At 46.9% G+C, this 14,523-nt stretch overlaps 1 protein-coding gene across 4 annotated transcripts in view; it reads left to right on the forward strand.

The window, feature by feature from the left end:
- Window positions 1-14,523, forward strand: part of bmpr1ba (bone morphogenetic protein receptor, type IBa) — a 536,867-nt gene that overhangs the window by 391,579 nt on the left and 130,765 nt on the right. For 2 of the 4 annotated variants that reach the window (XM_038792771.1, XM_038792773.1), the window contains one exon: window positions 2,397-2,583. In XM_038792771.1, coding sequence (XP_038648699.1) covers window positions 2,511-2,583 — 73 coding nt within the window. In that variant the 5' untranslated portion in view covers window positions 2,397-2,510. The other 2 variants (XM_038792774.1, XM_038792775.1) reach the window with 2 other exon arrangements.

A 14,523-nucleotide genomic window follows, 5' to 3' on the forward strand; every position in this document is an offset into this window, starting at 1 on the left:
CCAGCCCTGGCAGAAGCCCCCAGGCCAATGGCACGACTGCCAGCAAACTATGGCGATGTTGGGCACTTTCTGTACCCCCTGTCTCTCCCTCAGCAGCCACGGCGCCTGTATCTCAATTTGTAAAAGCATAAGTGAACCTCGACGTCGCAACTTCGCTCCAGTGGAGATAGAGAATCGCAGAGGCCCCGGAGAATACCGGATCAGGCCCGCTAGTGATATGCCAACATGTACATGCTTACTGTACATGCTTTCAGGAACGTATTGACACCGCTGTCGAAGCAACGGGGAATTGCGATTTGGCACAAAACCGGCGCCCGCCACGATTTCGGCCTCAAAAACGATTCTCCGCCCAATCGCGTTTCCAGATTCCCGCGTCATCCGACGGAGAATCCCGCCCCAAGCGATGGGAGAGGAAGTTCCTCAAAGTGGGACGATGTCCACGGCAGAATTTACCATCAGCTGCAGTTGGGTATTGCAGCGTGAGCGATGTGCCTGCTTTACCTGCAGGAATTCCCTTTTTTAAAAGGACACACGCAAACACCTCTCTCTCTCCCTCTTGTTTATTTAAAGTTCCACTTTTAGCTGGGCTGTGTTTTCCCTGCACTCTGTCACTCATTGCCGTCATTTGCTTTTCCAGAAAGCGTGTTTGTTTTAACTTTCCTTTGTACGGCAGCTGGCCGAATTGTTTAAGCAAGCAGGCTGAGCTACTGCTGTTCCGGAGAAGAAAAAGCGCTTGAACCCAAGGAGTGAAGTTGGGTGTTGTGGGGTGGGTGGGGGGAGGAGTGGGAGGGTGAGGGGAGGGGGCGAGGGGAGAGGAGGGGGTGGGAGGGGGAGGTGCTGTGTTACTAAAAGAAGACAATAAGGATTTAACATGATTATGGGTGGACTGTTAATTCAGGTTTATTTTTGTTTTCAACAATAAAAAGAAGCCCCTAAAGCAACCACAGGTGTAGGAATTTAAACTTTAAAGGGAATTTTACCTGAACAATGACTAGAAAGATATTTGTCGTTATAACTGCTATTAAGAGCAAGTGTTTTGAAAGAGGTGGAAGACAATTGAGTTTTGAGGGACCGTGGCCAGTTTTTTTTTCAAGACATTATTAAGTCGGACTCAGACTGAAAGCCGCCCCTTTCTCTCTCTCTCGTTCTCTTCCCCCTGAGTTTAATGGCAGGGTTTGGCAGGCGACCCACTGTGAAGCTGATTGATGCCCTGAACATCTGAGGGGCTTTTTGTGTTCAGCTGCTCACTATGAGGGGCCTTAATGTGTGAATACTTAAATAAGGTCAGACCTTATCACATGTAATCCGTGCCTGAGAGCAAATCAGCATTGACAGGCAGCCCTGCATAGCGAGCAGCACCAGTAAGGAGGCACATCATTTGTACGGTGCTGCAGGCAAGTCACAGGATTTCTCTCTTCCCACTCTTCCTCTCTCTCTCCTTTTCCTTCCTTCTTTCCCTCTCCCTATCTCTCTCCTTTCCCCCCCTCTATCTTCCCCCCCCTCCCCTCTATCTTTCTCTCCCCTCCTCTTCCCTCATTCCTTCTGTCCCTCTCCCCCTCTCTTTTCCTCTCTGCTTCCCCCTCCCTCCTCTCCTTTCTTTTCCTCCATCCCCCCCCTTTCCTTCCCTCCCTCTCCTTCCTTCCTTCTTCCCTTCCTTGCCTTTCTTTTCCAACCTCCCCCTCTTTTGCTCTCCCTCTGCACAGTCCCCTTCCCTCTCCTTCGCTCCCTCTCCCTCCATCACCGCCCTTAACCCCCCTCCATTCACACATTCTCCCTCCCTCTATTCCCCCTCGCTTTATTTCCTTCCTCCCTTTATTTCCCCCTCCTTCTGTTTCTCCTTTCCCTTCTCTTCCCTCCTGCCTCATCCCACTTTTTTTGTTTTCTGTTTGAACACCAAGTTGGCAGCATTTTGGGAAGGAGAAGGGAAACGTGCCCTGAATGTTACATGGGTTAATCAGAGCCCAGGGAGTGTTTATTTGTAATGGAGTGATGGTCCACTCCAGTGGGAGGTTTCTGCAGACTCCTCTTGCAGCACAGAGCAATGAGTAACCTGGACTTATTTTTTTTCTTAGCAGAACTTGGAATGCAGTGGGAACTTTACTGCTTTTGGATTTAAAAAGAAATGTTCTTGTTGCTGCTGACTGCTTCAAAACACCACACTGAATCGGATTCCGCTCAAACTCTCGCTGCCACACGGGTCAACTCATAAAGTGCCACTTGGAGATGGTCCCATTTAAAAACAGCGCAGTCCGCGTTCCTATTGGCACAATCCATTCCTGCGTCAGATCCCATAGGTTGCCCCTTGCCCTCGCCCTCACCCTGAGGTGTCCAACTGAGGTCTCTCTGGTGACGGAGTCAGTTCGTAACAGCCTTGTCTCTCACACTTCCACCCACAGGCCTGTGACGGAGCTGGCTGGAGGAGCTGTTTAGCTGAATTGAGCCGCGACAGCGGAATCAAATAAAAGGAAGGAAGGAAGGAATTACTACCCGGGGTATCGTGCTCTAAGGTGATGGTTTGGCTCGCAAATCCAAGTTGGCAGATTCTCGTTTCCTTAACCACGCTGTTATCCCGACAGATTGAAGGTAAGGCATTTAAGCATGCAGTCTGACTTCATGTGGTTTGGTGCATCTTCCAGCTAATTTCAGCTTCTGCTTTAGAAAAACTGCGCAAAATAATGCACAGCGTGGAGGTGACATGTTCAATGCTAATTGTAACTTCTGATAGAAATTATGTTTTGCGTGGGCAACCTCCCGCAATATGTTCGTGCTTTGCTTCGTGTTGACTCTGAGATTTCAGAAATGGTATATATACTTCTCCTGGCCAAGGGAACTTGAACGCTCTGTTGTCATGCATATTTCATCCTTGATGTATTTATGGTTAATTTACTCAACCTAAGAAATGAATTTTTCAACAGACATCTGGACAGTTTATCAAGACTTGGATTTTGCACTTCTTCCAACCCTACAGATTTAAAAAAAAAATTATAACAGGAGTGTTTGTCAAATCTTGCAAGTAATTGTTCATTTGAATCTGCTGTGGGATATCGAATCATAGAATCCCTGCAGTTCAGAAGGAGGCCATTCGGCCCATCGAGTCTGCACCAACCCTCTGACAGAGCACTCCACCCAAGCCCACTTCCCCGCCCTATCCCAATAACCCTTTAACCTAACCAGCACATCCCTGGACAATAAGGGGCAATTTAGCATGGCCAGTCCACCGAACCTGCGCTGTGGGGGGAGGGGGAACCGGAACCGGAGCGCCCGGAGGAAACCCACGCAGACACTGGGAGAAAGTGCAAACTGCACACAGTCAGTCAGCCGAGGCTGGAATTGAACCCGGGTCCTTGCCACTGTGAGGCAGTAGCGCGAAACACTGTGCCACCGTGTCGGCCAATGCTAATTCCCTTTTGCTTTCGAAATGAAAATGAAATGAAAATCGCTTATTGTCACGAGTAGGCTCCAATGAAGTTACTGTGAAAAGCCCCTAGTCGCCACATTCCGGCGCCTGTCCGGGGAGGCTGGTACAGGATGAACTCTTACGGTCGTTGTATGCAAGAGGGAATGGAGAACTGACAAGTGAGTTGCAAACAAACACCCTGGATATCAACAGTCCCTCCTCCAACCAACTTCCACCAGCAACAGTATAACTTCTGTTTGTAAATTGTACTGGTGTTACAATGGAACCTAGCACATGTGGCTTAAAATAATGCCTGGGTGTAAAAAAGAGGCCATCAGCATCGGGTTGAAGTGTCCTGCAAGGCATTGATTGTATCGGTTTCTGATGTGTTGCAGTTTCTGACTCCATCCAATAGTGACTTTGACCCACCATATTGGCCTACTTTAATCCAATATTACAGTACACAATGCTGTACAGTGCATCCCAGCACATTATAAGGATGTACTGTTGGCTGTGCAATATTATCACACTCGGGTTTAAAGTCAAACTGAGATGGTGGGAGCAAGTCATTCTGCTGGGAGCAATTCGTGATGTGTAGATTGAGATCCAGGATTTGACCAAATTCATTGAGTGTTGTTTTTATTTTGCAATATATACGATACAACCAGGGCACATCGGGGCTGCATTCCCCCTGCGCGCCATCCCTGGCGCGGGGTGTTCTCTACTGCCGGTCTCCCGGTGGGATGGGAAGGAAGAAACCATCCCAGAGAGGAGGAAAATGTTTCAGGGAACCTCAGGCAGAGGAAGCTGCCCCAGTTAAGTCTTCCTTCAGTTGCAAACACTGCCGAGTTTCTACGGCAGCCTCCTTCAGGGATGGGATTGAACTGTGTGTGCTCCGTCAGTAAGTCTTTAAAAGCCATGAAGAGTGCAGGGAGGGAGGAGACAGTCAAAGGATACCATTCCTCCCATGTTCCATTTTTACTTAGCAATGAAATAACTTCTGAGGGCTTATATTTCGAAAAGCACGGAAATATTTCGTCAAGTGGCATGGAGCTCAAAATGTACCTTTGTTAAAAACACAAAATAATGTCAATTGTACTTGAGGCGAGTGAGTTTCCTTCAGTGAGATTTTCAGTGAATTTTTTGAAAAATCCCACAAATACCCCCTTCTGACCAATGTTGAAAGTGGAGCTCATTAAAGTGAATTGTGTTTCTGTGTGAGGCAGCCAGCCGCTAACTGAAGGTTTTGCTTCAGGATTCTGTGCTGCCCTTCGCACAGATGTGGGGGGGGGGGGGGGGGGGGAGTGCAAATTCTTCTTGTGACCTTGTCTGTGTCTCGGGTTTTTGCCTTCCCGAAGTCTTAAAGGAGCAGCCCTTTGTTCAAATCAAAGATAAGTCAGCCTGCTCTTGTCCATCTTCATTTTGACAAACTTTTCCATTGACTATAAAAAGCAGCCACATGTTTTAAGACACTTCCACATGCCTACATTCATGCCTTTGTTACCTCTAGATTTGACTATTCCAATGCTGTCCTGGCTGCTCTCCCATATTTTATCCTCTGTAAACCCGAGGTCATCCAAAGTCCTGCTACCCCTGTCCTAATTCGCAGCAAATCCTGTGCCCCTGTGTTCACTGACCCACTTTGGCTCCGGTCAAGCAGTCCGATCAAGATTATAAAATTCTCATCCTTGTTTACAATTCTCTCCAGGGCCTCACCGCCTCCCCATCTCCCCAGCCCTGTAACCCTCTGAGACCTCTGCGCTCCTCTGACTCTGGCCTCATGTACAGCCCCAATTTGAACTGCTCCACGATCAGTTGCCCAGGCCCAAAGCACTGGAATATGGGGCCGAATTCTCCACCCTCGTGATTCTCCGTTTTGCCAGCAGCCCGGGGGTTTCCCGGCGGTGTGGCGCTGCCCCACGATGGGAAACCCCATTGATCAGCAGGCGAAACGGAGAATCCCGACGGTGGAGAATTCAGCCCCACGAGAAACCCGCCTACACTCTCTACGCCTCTCTCTCGTGCATTAAGGCACTCCCTAAAACCCCCCTCTTTGAACAGGCTTGTGGTCATCTGACCTAATGTTTCCTTATGCAGCTCAGTACAATACTTTGTTTCAGTGCCTTGGGATGTTTCATTCTATCAAAGGTGCCATCTAGATATAAGTTTTTGTTGTCGTGGATTTTTTTTTTAATGCATTTTTATTTAGTTATAGAGTTGTCTCGGATCCTCATTGCAAGTCTCGACCATCTGAGATTGGACATTCTTTGCTGCATTGGAAGATTGTGCTAAATGTAGAGGCACTGTGAAACCTGACATTGTGCTACTAGTTAAATGGGAAGCGAGCACAGCAACAAATGTGAACGCACTTTTCCAATCATATTGGGAAATGCGTTGGAGTCCACGGGAATGACTGATGAATGAGTTTACAGTTTACTGTTACTTTGCTGCATTGTTTACAAACTGCTCGGCAGAATGGGTTCACATGCTGCCTTTTTTCTTTGCGACAGGGCCAATGTGCAACATTTGGTCATAAAGATTACGTCGTATTACTTAATTCTCGAACATTTGGGTCCCACAGTCCTGGAATTCTTACAAGCACGAGCTGCAAATATTTGTGCCCTCTTAAAGGGTTAATGCCGCAGGATATTTCCAGCTTGAAGTTGCATGTAAAATTCCCAGCAGCATTAAAGCAAGTGGTGGAGTTCTCCACGCCGGCGCTCGATGAATGCAAGCTGTTGTGGTTGTTATTGAAGCACGGTCTTTGGCTGTCATTTTCTCCAGAAGCTTATTTGAAAGGAAGGAATTTTGCTGCAAAACCTTTGGAGTAAGTTTTGCGTCACACCGGTTGTTGCAGATATCAGTATCTGCTGTTACCTTTTGAATACTGGCCCAACTGTCTGTAACGTTGTCTCCCACTTATATATGGCCTTGCAGCTGTTGAGGAGTGCTGCTCTCCGTTTGACCTGGGCTTCAAGATGTTGTGTTTAAACTGTGCTCATGCTGTGCTGTTAATTGAGTCCTAGACTGAAATTACGTTTGCTCTCAATCTTGGTTCAGTGAGTCGTTACTCTTGCCTCTGAGATAGGTCATAGGTTTAAGCTGCACTGTGAGAGCCTTGTGTGCACAGTGCCCAGGCTGGGACTTCTGGCACAGTACTGAGGGAGCACTGCACTGTCCGATGTGCTGTCTTCCCCGAAGCCAAGACTCATGAGTCGGAGGCAGGATACTGTACATGCTGGAAAACTGAAATATGAGCCGAATGTGCTGAAAATACGCAGCAGGTCAGTCAGCATCTGCGGGGAGAGAAAGACAGATGACCTTTCATCGGAAAAATCTTACAGATATATAATTCTAAGCTAGTACAAGAGGCAGGAGGATGGGTTAGTTCAGTTGAACACGTTTAATAACACTGACAGCGCCAGTTGGGCCCTCATTGCGGCTTTGTGAGGCCTGACTCTTTTCCTTGCCTCATTGTGATTTTGAGACATCGGGATGTGCGGGGAGCTACAATTAACATCCATGGGACAATGAAGGGGACATAGGAGGTTCATTAGGCTGATTCCGGAGTTGAGGGGGTAATCGTATGAGGAGAGGCTGAGTAGATTGGGATTATATTCACTGGAATTCAGAAGGTTGAGGGGGGATCTAATAGAAACATATAAAATTTTGAAGGGAATGGATAAGATAGAAGTAGAAAGGATATTTCCTCTGGTAGGTGAAAGTAGGACAAGAGGGCATAGCCTCAAGATTAGGGGGAGCAGATTTAGGACTGAATCAAGGAGGAACTTCTTCACTCAGAGGGTGGTTAAAGTATGGAATTCCCTACCGAAAGGAGTAGTAGACGCTACTTCATTGAATGTATTTAAAGATAGGGTTGATTTCTTTTGGAAAATAAAGGAATTATGGGATATGGCGAGAATGCGGGTAAGTGGTTCTGAGACCACGAATAGATCAGCCATGATCTTATAGAATGGTTGAGCAAGCTCAAAGGGCCGGACGGTCTACTTCTGCTCCTAGTTCTTATGTTCATGTAGGTGCTTAATGGAGAGAGAAAGAGCGAGAGAGGAGGAGGAGGGAAGGAGGAAGAAAGTTCAAGAGGGAAGGTCTGTAATAGCTCGGAGAGCAGGAGAAATTAAATAACAAAATACAAAGTGGTGCAAGGGCACATCACAACAACGTTAATAGGGCACATCACAACAATCTGTCCTGGTCCACTCAGGTCCAAGAAATACTTCCTCAGGAAACTAAGGAAATTCGGCACGTCCACTTTGACTCTTACCAACTTTTACCGGAACACCATTGAAAGTATTGTATCTGGCTGCATCACAGCCTGGTATGGCAACTGCTCAGCACAGGACCGCAAGAAACTACAGAAGCCCAGTCCATTATGCAAACCCGCTCCCCATCCATTGGCTCCGTTTACACCTCCCGCTGCCTGGGGAAAGCGGGCAGCATAATCGAAGACCCCCTCCCACCTGGGGTGTCCTCTCTTCCAACCTCTTACATCGGGCAGAAGATGCAGAAGTCTGAGAACGCGCACTAATAGATTCAACAACAGTTTCTTCCCCGCTGTTACCAGACTCCTGATTGACCCTCTTATGGACTGAACTGATCTCTCCACGCATCTTCTCTACTGAGTAGCAGTACACTCCGTATGCTTCACTCGACGTCTGTGTCTATGTGTTTACATTGTGCATCGATCATATGTCCTATTTTTTTTTCACGTCTGGAACGATCTGCCTGGACTGTACGCAGAACAAACTTTTCACTGTACCTCGATACAGGTGACAATAAACCCAAATCCAAATAAAGAAGCAAAATGTGCTTCTTTGAAGAGCTGTAATGACAACAGTAGTTGGGTCAGTAAGGATGAAGTGTCAGTGTAGATTACATACCCAACTCACTGGGACTTCAACCCATGATCCTCTAACTTCAGAGTAAGAATGCTCTGTACTGATCAACAGCCACACCAATAATTAATCGCTACCTGTTTAGGGTGATCAATATTTTATAAATGTTCAAAGTGCTTTTTCCAGTTATGGCCCTGCTTTGATTCAGCCAATTCTTTTTAAGAATGTGAGCGCAGCCAATTCAATACAATCTAAATTCCGGCAACTATTGGCCAACTCACTTGCATTTCTTTTTGTCAGCTCCTTGAAATACCAGGGGAGGTAATTTCTCCAGCATCCTGGAGGGTGGGTTTGAAGTTGGGAGGAGGTGTGGGAGAATCTGAAAAAGGAAACTGGGGCTCATTCCTCGAGGTCTTCCTGCCCTCTTGCACTTTTCACAGTGGTAAGATGCATGCGCAGGTGGCAACATGCTCGTCGACGATGTGAGGCCATTTCAATTAACCATGGAGACAATTACCGAGCATTTTTGGAAAGCTGTGGAGTTTTGTCAGCAGCTCATTAATCCCCAGAAGATTTTGATTTGATTTAATTTATTGTCACATGTACCGAAGTACAGTGAAAAGTATTTTTCTGCGGCTGAGGGAACGTTTGCAGTACGTACATAGTAGACAAAAAGAATAATCAACAGAGTACATTGACAAATGGCACATCAACAAATCGTGATTGGTTACAGGGCGGAACAGGGGCCAAACAAAGCAAATACATGATCAAGAGCAACATTCGGGCATCGTGAATAGTGTTCTTACAGGGAACAGATCAGTCCGAGGGGGAGTCGTTGAGGAGTCTAGTAGCTGTGGGGAAGAAGCTGTTCCTATGTCTGGATGTGCGGGTCTTCAGACTTCTGCCCCTTCTGCCTGATGGAAGGGTCTGAAAGAAGGCAATGCCTGGGTGGGAGGGGTCTTTGATAATGCTGAGATGGGAGCAGAGTAGAAGGTCAGAGCACCATTTACACTTGCCGCTTTAAAGGGTAAAACTGACGGATCCTCAGAACAGTCACAGAAAAGCTCTGACAATTACTTGATTCTCACCAGCAGGTCGATCCTCCAGACAGGGAGGAATTGACTGCAGGTCCAACCAGCGGTGTAGTGCCTCCTTCCAATGCCGTCCTCTCCTCTACCATTTGCTGTGGACTTACCAGCCACCCTTCATTTCAGGCACACTGATTGGTCCTCTGGGCATCTTCAGGCTGCCGGTCATCCCTAATTGGTCGGCGTTCCCAGAGGTGGCCTTGTAATTGGTCTCCTCAGAGAAGACTGCGCACACATTTGGGTTCACGACCCGGCAACTAACTTGACGTTGGGCTTTCAGCTGGAACAGGAAAATTCAGCACCGAGTATCTTGATGATCAAATAACCAATTTAGTTTTAATACAATGAAATCTTGTGGTGTATCATCCATTGGGGGAGAATTTCAACCCATTTAGTTTTTGTGTACAGGTACTGCAGCGATAAGTATCCTGGCTAATATTTAACACTGCGGTCAATAAAACTTAAGTGAGCAAAAAAATGATTAATCTTTTAACAGTTAATATTACACGAATTAAAACCACCGTGGCCAAGGGTGAATGAAATTAGACACTTGTAAATGAGCCAAACCCAGTTTGTTTAATCCTGGTGTGTGCAAGGTGCTAATTGCTGACCTTATACAAACAGAATTCTTTTGTAGGAAGTATTTGCAGATAATTGAATGTACAAGTCCATAAACATTCGGTCAAAATTCTTCCAAAACAATTTTAACGGACTGGCCACTGTGCCCACATGGCCAAAAACATTTTCAATTGACAGGTCCTGTTCTCTCACCTCATGAATGCCAGCAACCCAGGGAGAGCAAAGGAAATGGGCTCAATCTACCCAAATGGGGATAGAGCAGGCGGGCTGCAGAAGGACTTAGACAGGCAAGGAGAGTGGGCAATGAAGTGGCAGATGAACTACAATCCTTTAAAACTGCGATAAGGATGAATTTCTTCAGCCAGTGTGTGGTGAATCAGTGGAACTCTTTGCCGCAGAAGGCTGTGGAGGCCAAATCACTGAGTGTCTTTAAGACAGAGATAGAGAGGTTCTTGATTAATAAGGGGATCAGGGGTTATGGGGAGAAGGCAGGAGAGTGGGGATGAGAAAAATATCAGCCATGATTGAATGGTGGAGCAGACTCGATGGGCTGAGTGGCCTAATTCTGCTCCTATGTCTTATAATCTTATGTTGCGCCACACCATGCTGCTTATGTTTCAAAGACAATCTGAATCCCTCCTTGAAGCAGGGCTGCATTGACATTAATGATGGGGAGGAGTTCGCTACCAATCATTCAAAATGGTGACAACTTGTCCATCAAGCTGCATCAAGCTTTGAATAACAATGCCTTAACGATGAGACAGAATGGTGAGAGAGAAGGAAAGAAAAGGAAGCAAATCCTACCCTTTGGATCCTATTAGCTTTTGGGATAGCCTGCCACATGTGTCCAAAGATCTGCAGGATGAGAATCAGCCCGTTCAGTCACATGAATATCCATGTGACCCTGAATGAACGTTACCCTCGAATCAGGGAACAGCCAGCGACAAAGTCTACATCCCCAAATTCACCTCCCCAGCTCTCTGGATTTAATTTACATTCATTTAGTTCTGTTGTCCTGCCAAGTATTCCAGGACATTTTCATCAAACAGCGATTCAACCTGTTTCCATTGAACGTGTAGATTTGTAATGAGTTGTTTTCACTGGGATTGGTCGTTGTCTTTATCAAAGAGGGATTTTAAAAGGCGTAACACATTGGTGGGATCTTCCAGTGTCGCCATCTGTGGCCCCTACCCCTGCCCCCCACTGCAGGCTCTCTGGCAACGGAGGGTGAAAACAATGGGAAAATCCGTTGACATCGGTGAGTTAGGAAGATCCCGCTACTGACCAATGACGAGCACCTCTGCTGTCACAGGACATGTCACGGGTGGGTTGGGGGTAGGTGGAAAATCACAACCATTGAGTGGGCAGCATTAGGATTATGAGCTTCAAGCAGTTGAAACACTTGTCAAGAGGAAGAAGGAGGCTTATGTAATGGTAAGATGTGATGGTTCAGTTAGGGCGCTTGAGAGTTACAAGTTAGCTAGGAAGGCTCTAAAGAGAGAGCTAAGAAGAGCCAGGAGACGACATGAGAAGCCTTTGGCAGGTAGGATCAAGGATAACCCTAAAGCTCTCTATAGATATGTCAGGAATAAAAGAATGACTAGGGTAAGAGTAGGGCCAGTCAAGAACAGTAGTGGGAAGTTGTGCGTGGAGTCAGAGGAGATAGGAGAGGAGCTAAATGAGTATTTTTCGTCAGTATTCACACAGGAAAAAGACAAAGTTGTCGAGGGGAATACTGAGATACAGGCTACTAGACTAGAAGGGCTTGAAGTACATAAGGAGGAGGTGTTAGAGATTCTGGAAAGTGTTAAAATAGTTAAGTCCCCTGGGCCAGATGGGATTTATCCTAGGATTCTTGGGAAGCTAGGGAGGAGATTGCGGAGCCTTTGGCTTTGATCTTTAAGTCATCTTTGTCTTCGGGAATAGTGCCAGAAGACTGGAGGATAACAAATGTTGCCCCCTTGTTCAAGAAGGGGGGTAGAGACAACTGTGGTAACTATAGACCAGTGAGCCTTACTTCTGTTGTGGGCAAAGTATTGGAAAGGTTTATAAGAGATAGGATGTATAATCATCTGGAAAGGAATAATTTGATTAGAGATAGTCAACATGGTTTTGTGAAGGGTAGGTCGTGCCTCACAAACCTTATTGAGTTCTTTGAGAAGGTGATCAAACAGGTGAATGAGGGTAAAGCAGTTGATGTGGTGTATATGGATTTCAATAAAGCGTTTGATAAGGTTCCCCTCAGTAGGCTATTGCAGAAAATACGGAGGCATGGGATTCAGGGTGATTTAGCAGTTTGGATCAGAAATTGGCTAGCTGGAAGAAGACAAAGGGTGTTGGTTGATGGGAAATGTTCAGACTGGTGACCAGTTACTAGTGGTGTACCACGAGGATCAGTTTTGGGGCCATTGCTTTTTGTCATTTTTATAAATGACCTGGAGGAGGGCGTAGAAGGATGGGTGAGTAAATTTGCAGATGACACTAAAGTCGGTGGAGTTGTGGACAGTGCAGAAGGATGTGTTACAAGTTACAGAGGGACATAGATAAGCTGCAGAGCTGGGCTGAGAGGTGGCAAATGGAGTTTAATGCAGAAAAGTGTGAGGTGATTCATTTTGGAAGGAATAACAGGAAGACAGAGTACTGGGCGAATGGTAAGATTCTTGGTAGTGTGGACGAGCAGAGAGATCTCGGTGTCCATGTTCATAGATCCCTGAAAGTTGCCACCCAGGTTGAGAGGGTTGTTAAGAAGGCGTATGGTGTGTTAGCTTTTATTGGTAGAGGAATTGAGTTTTAGAGCCATGAGGTCATGTTGCAGTTGTACATAACTCGGGTGCGGCCACATTTGGAGTATTGCGTGCAGTTCTGGTCGCCGCATTATAGGAAGGATGTGGAAGCATTGGAAAGGGTACAGAGGAGATTTACCAGGATGTTGCCTGGTATGGAGGGAAGATCTTATGAGGAAAGGCTGAGGGACTTGAGGCTGTTTTCGTTAGAGAGAAGAAGGTTAAGAGGTGACTTAATTGAGGCGTACAAGATGATCAGAGGATTAGATAGGGTGGACATTGAAAGCCTTTTTCCTCGGATGGTGATGTCTAGCACGAGGGGACATAACTTTAAATTGAGGGGAGATAGATATAGGACAGATGTCAGAGAGTAGTAAGGGCGTGGAATGCCCTGCCTGCAACTGTAATGGACTCGCCAACACTAAACAAATTTAAATGGTCATTGGATAAACACATGGATGATAAGGGAATAGTGTAGATGGGCTTTCGAGTAGTTTCACAGGTCGACGCAACATCGAAGGCCGAAGGGCCTGTACTGCGCTGTAATGTTCTATGTTCTATCATGGGTATGGTGTGGCTGAGGTGCCAGTGTAAAGCTCCCTCTAATCTACTGTCAAGACTATCCTTCAGCCAGGGCAGCACGGTGGCGCAGTGATAGCACTGCAGTCTCACGGCGCTGAGGTCCCAGGTTCGCTCCCGGCTCTGGGTCACTGTCCGTGTGGAGTTTGCACATTCTCCCCGGGTTTGCTTGGGTTTCGCCCCCTCAACCCAAAGATGTGCACACTAACACACTAAATTGCCCCTTAATTGGAAAAAATTAATTGGGTACTCTAAATTTATTTTAAAAAAGACTATTCTTCAGCCTGGCATTAATCGCTTGCCTGTGTCTGCACCATTGTGAAGTGGGTTCCGTGCCTCAGTGGCACCGGCTATTTACAGATGCCAATTTTGATGGGAGCCTTTTACCTTGAAGAATTTTCTTGTGCTGTAATGTGAGATAATGTTGACTTCTGGCGCAAGTTCTGCCCGAATTGCCTCGATCTTTTGTATCAGTTCTTCAAGTAGCTCCATACAATGATCAGTTGTATAAATTGTGACAAAACTAACTCAACACATCATTTGTTGAGCAACTACTTGCTGGATCAAACCTCTACCTTGATAATTTTTATGTCTTTTGATCAAAATAAGAAACAAATCAATAATATAACCCGAGGGGCAATCTGTTCACTGCCTCACTGTCCTCACAGCTGTATACATACACCCAGTCGCAGCGGCCTCCCTCACCGGACCCCAGACCCTGTACCTCGGACACCGGGAGCTGAGCCCCCTCACCGTAGCAGTCACCCACCCTCTGGCCGTGGACATGTCCCCAGAGCTGTGTCTCATCCTCTGGGTGTTCGGATGTTGGCTGCTGTATGTATGGTATTGTCTCCCACAGTGTCCAGGCATCAGGGTCTGATTGAGATGCTTGGCAATGACTCCCACATACATGGCCCACCCACCCACGGGAATCCCCTTGCGTTGTGTGAAGTGCTCACTTAACCACGATTGCCAATTTCCTATTAGCAATAGCCTTCAGCCGCACAGCCAGAGGGTGATCAGTGGGGCAGACGGGCAGGGACCAGGGTTGCCCCTGGATTGGGTACACAACGATCCAGAAGTTGGCATAGTGGTGCTGCATGTGGTTGCCCCCCCCCCTGGTTTTCCCCCTCCCGCCTCCCTCCACCCTCCCACTCCTGCAGCGGGTTCCTCCACACCCCCCCCCCTTCCCCCCACCAGCCGAGGTTCCACCCCGCCGAACACTGGGGTTGCAAGCCCTTCCG

Source organism: Scyliorhinus canicula, chromosome 3 (assembly GCF_902713615.1).
Source record: "Scyliorhinus canicula chromosome 3, sScyCan1.1, whole genome shotgun sequence".
Taxonomy (NCBI): Eukaryota; Metazoa; Chordata; class Chondrichthyes; order Carcharhiniformes; family Scyliorhinidae; genus Scyliorhinus; species Scyliorhinus canicula.